The sequence below is a fragment of the Hordeum vulgare genome, chromosome 6H, assembly GCF_904849725.1.
Source record: "Hordeum vulgare subsp. vulgare chromosome 6H, MorexV3_pseudomolecules_assembly, whole genome shotgun sequence".
Classification (NCBI taxonomy): domain Eukaryota; kingdom Viridiplantae; phylum Streptophyta; class Magnoliopsida; order Poales; family Poaceae; genus Hordeum; species Hordeum vulgare.
This window is the reverse complement of record NC_058523.1, coordinates 524,926,417-524,928,497: the sequence shown is the minus strand read 5'-3', so window position 1 is coordinate 524,928,497 and position 2,081 is coordinate 524,926,417. Positions and strand designations below refer to the sequence as shown.

The 2,081-nt window shown below is 54.4% G+C and overlaps 1 protein-coding gene across 1 annotated transcript; it reads right to left on the bottom strand.

Annotated features, from left to right (window-relative positions):
- Positions 1-217: 217 nt before the first annotated feature.
- LOC123403553 (sterol carrier protein 2) lies at positions 218-1,369 on the bottom strand. Its single transcript, XM_045097479.1, has 4 exons — positions 993-1,369; positions 845-905; positions 647-746; positions 218-534 (listed from the first exon to the last, which is right to left on the bottom strand). Exons 1-4 carry the CDS (start codon positions 1,116-1,118, stop codon positions 453-455), a joined length of 369 nt encoding a protein of 122 aa, XP_044953414.1. The 5' UTR covers positions 1,119-1,369; the 3' UTR covers positions 218-452.
- Between the last annotated feature and the right edge of the window lie 712 nt (positions 1,370-2,081).

Genomic DNA, 2,081 nt, shown 5'->3' with positions numbered 1-2,081 from the left:
AAATTTGACGCGCCTTGCTGCATATAAGGCCGTCGGATTGGGCACGGTTTTTTTCATCTGCTAAACCACTTCGTCGCTCCCGCCCGTAAAAAGGTTATTTTCAGCTTTGTTGGAGATGCTCTAAGCAAATCGGTGCTCTGTTTATAATACGAATCAGAACGGACATGCATCTGATCTCATTGAAGAGCAAACGGTGATCAATCGAGACAGCTCATCATCGTCACAACACACATCGTACCGTGTTCTCCTTCTCAACCAAAGAAAACGAATTTCACCTCAAGACACTGAAACCCCTGTTGTTCGTGCGGTGGTTCTAAGTAAACAAACTCTGTTACCAGCAACAATCGCCCCCTCTGGTCACACCAAATTGCCATCACGAACATAACTAGACTCTTTTATTAACCGATCACCAGGGCAGGGCAGGGCAAGGCAAGGCATGGCAATCCGGCCTTCTACAACTTGGCCGGCTTGGGGAAGATGTCCGGCGTGAACTTCTGCGCCGCGCTGATGCTCCCCTTGATCTTCAGCTTACCCCTGCACAGCAAAACAAGCACGATATCACCACGATCCTTTGCGGGGGGGGGGGGGGGGGGAAGTCGCAGATCAGATGGACAAGTTTGCGATTCTTCTCTTGGCAGTTCTTTACCGTATAAACGCCATCTGCGGGTTCAGCTTGCCGCTGGCGATGGCGAGGAAGTCGTCGTCGGTGAAGGTGAAGCTCGCGTCCGGCGTGCCCTCGTACTTCCCTGCACGCCGAGGCCACAAACAGAGGGAGAAAGGATTCCTTCAGCAAACACGGCCCCAAGAAACCGAAATTCAGAACCCGCACGAGGCGAATCGAGACCTGTGGAGACGGCGCCCTTCTTGAGGTCCACGACGAAGATCTCCTCGTCCACGCCCATCTTCTGTAATCAGATCGAAGACCCGAGGGCACCAGGCTTCAGGCGGATCCCACGGGGGAAAACAGAGGGAGAGGGGGATGCCATACGTACCTTGGGCGAGATGTTGAGCTGGTAGACGAAGCCGACCTTGTTGGCGATCTCCTTGCCGGCGTCGGTGGCGAGGTGGGCGCTCATCTGCTCCAGGAGCCTGGCCGCCTTGAGCTTGCTCCCCTCCATCGCGGCGCGCGAGAGTACAGATTCGGGGGCAGGGGAGGGACGTAGCAGATGGGGTTGGGATCTTGGGACTGTGGGAGACGATGCTCTCCTCCTCTATAATGGCTCCAACCACCGGGGAGGGGAGGGGAGGCGTGCAGGTACGGGACACCTCGGCTCGGCTGGGGTGGCTCTGTTGTGGTGGTTAGTCGTTGGCGCCCATAACTTGCATTTGCTCCCAAGATTACAAGATTGGATTGCAGCAATCGGGACAGTTCATGCAACTTGTAGTAACTGTCAAAAAAAAATCGCAGTTTGAGAATCGCAGGATACCGTGGCCGTCGGAGCGACTGCAGGGCAACACGCCGTGCACGTAAGCCCTGAGCTACTGAGTTTCTTCTCCGCCGTGTGATCTCGTGAGTTTGTATACTGTCTCTACCACCCCTATAAAAACAGGAGAGGATAAATCCAACTAAAAATACATATTTTTTGCGGGGAACCAACTAACTAAAAATATTAGCAGTTGATTATACATAATCTAATGGTCTAAAACAGAACTAACGAAGGATAAACAAAACGCTAATCCCTCGCCACTTCGTCTCTATTAATCCCACCCACGAACCCCTCATCCCGGAACTCCCTCCCTCACGCACACCGCACGCCTCCTTAACCCCCCTCCTCGGCTCCTCCCCCGCCCTCGCCTCCTACTACTCCCTCATCTCGCGTCCACGTCGTCTTGCCGTCCTCCCGACGTTCCTCAGAGCCGTTACAAACGAGAGTCGGATGACCCTGGGGGCGATTGGGTCATAGAGCGAGCTGTCAAAGCCCCACACCACTTCACCGCCCCTTCATGGACTTTGTCAAGGGCCTCCCGCGTTCCTCGGACGCCAACTCTATCTTGGTGGTGGTTGACAAGTTTTCGCGGTACGCTCACTTTGTCTCCTTGTCGCACCCTTTCACCGCTTTCCAAGTGGCGTTGGCTTTCGT

Bases quoted from the DNA above. Each gene is read 5' to 3' on its own strand.
- LOC123403553 (XM_045097479.1), bottom strand. From the start codon at position 1,118: ATGGAGGGGAGCAAGCTCAAGGCGGCCAGGCTCCTGGAGCAGATGAGC. The intron at 906-992 runs GTACGTATGGCA...ATCTGATTACAG, and splicing joins AGCTCAACATCTCGCCCAAG to AAGATGGGCGTGGACGAGGA. The intron at 747-844 runs GTCTCGATTCGC...CTCGGCGTGCAG, and splicing joins GAAGGGCGCCGTCTCCACAG to GGAAGTACGAGGGCACGCCG.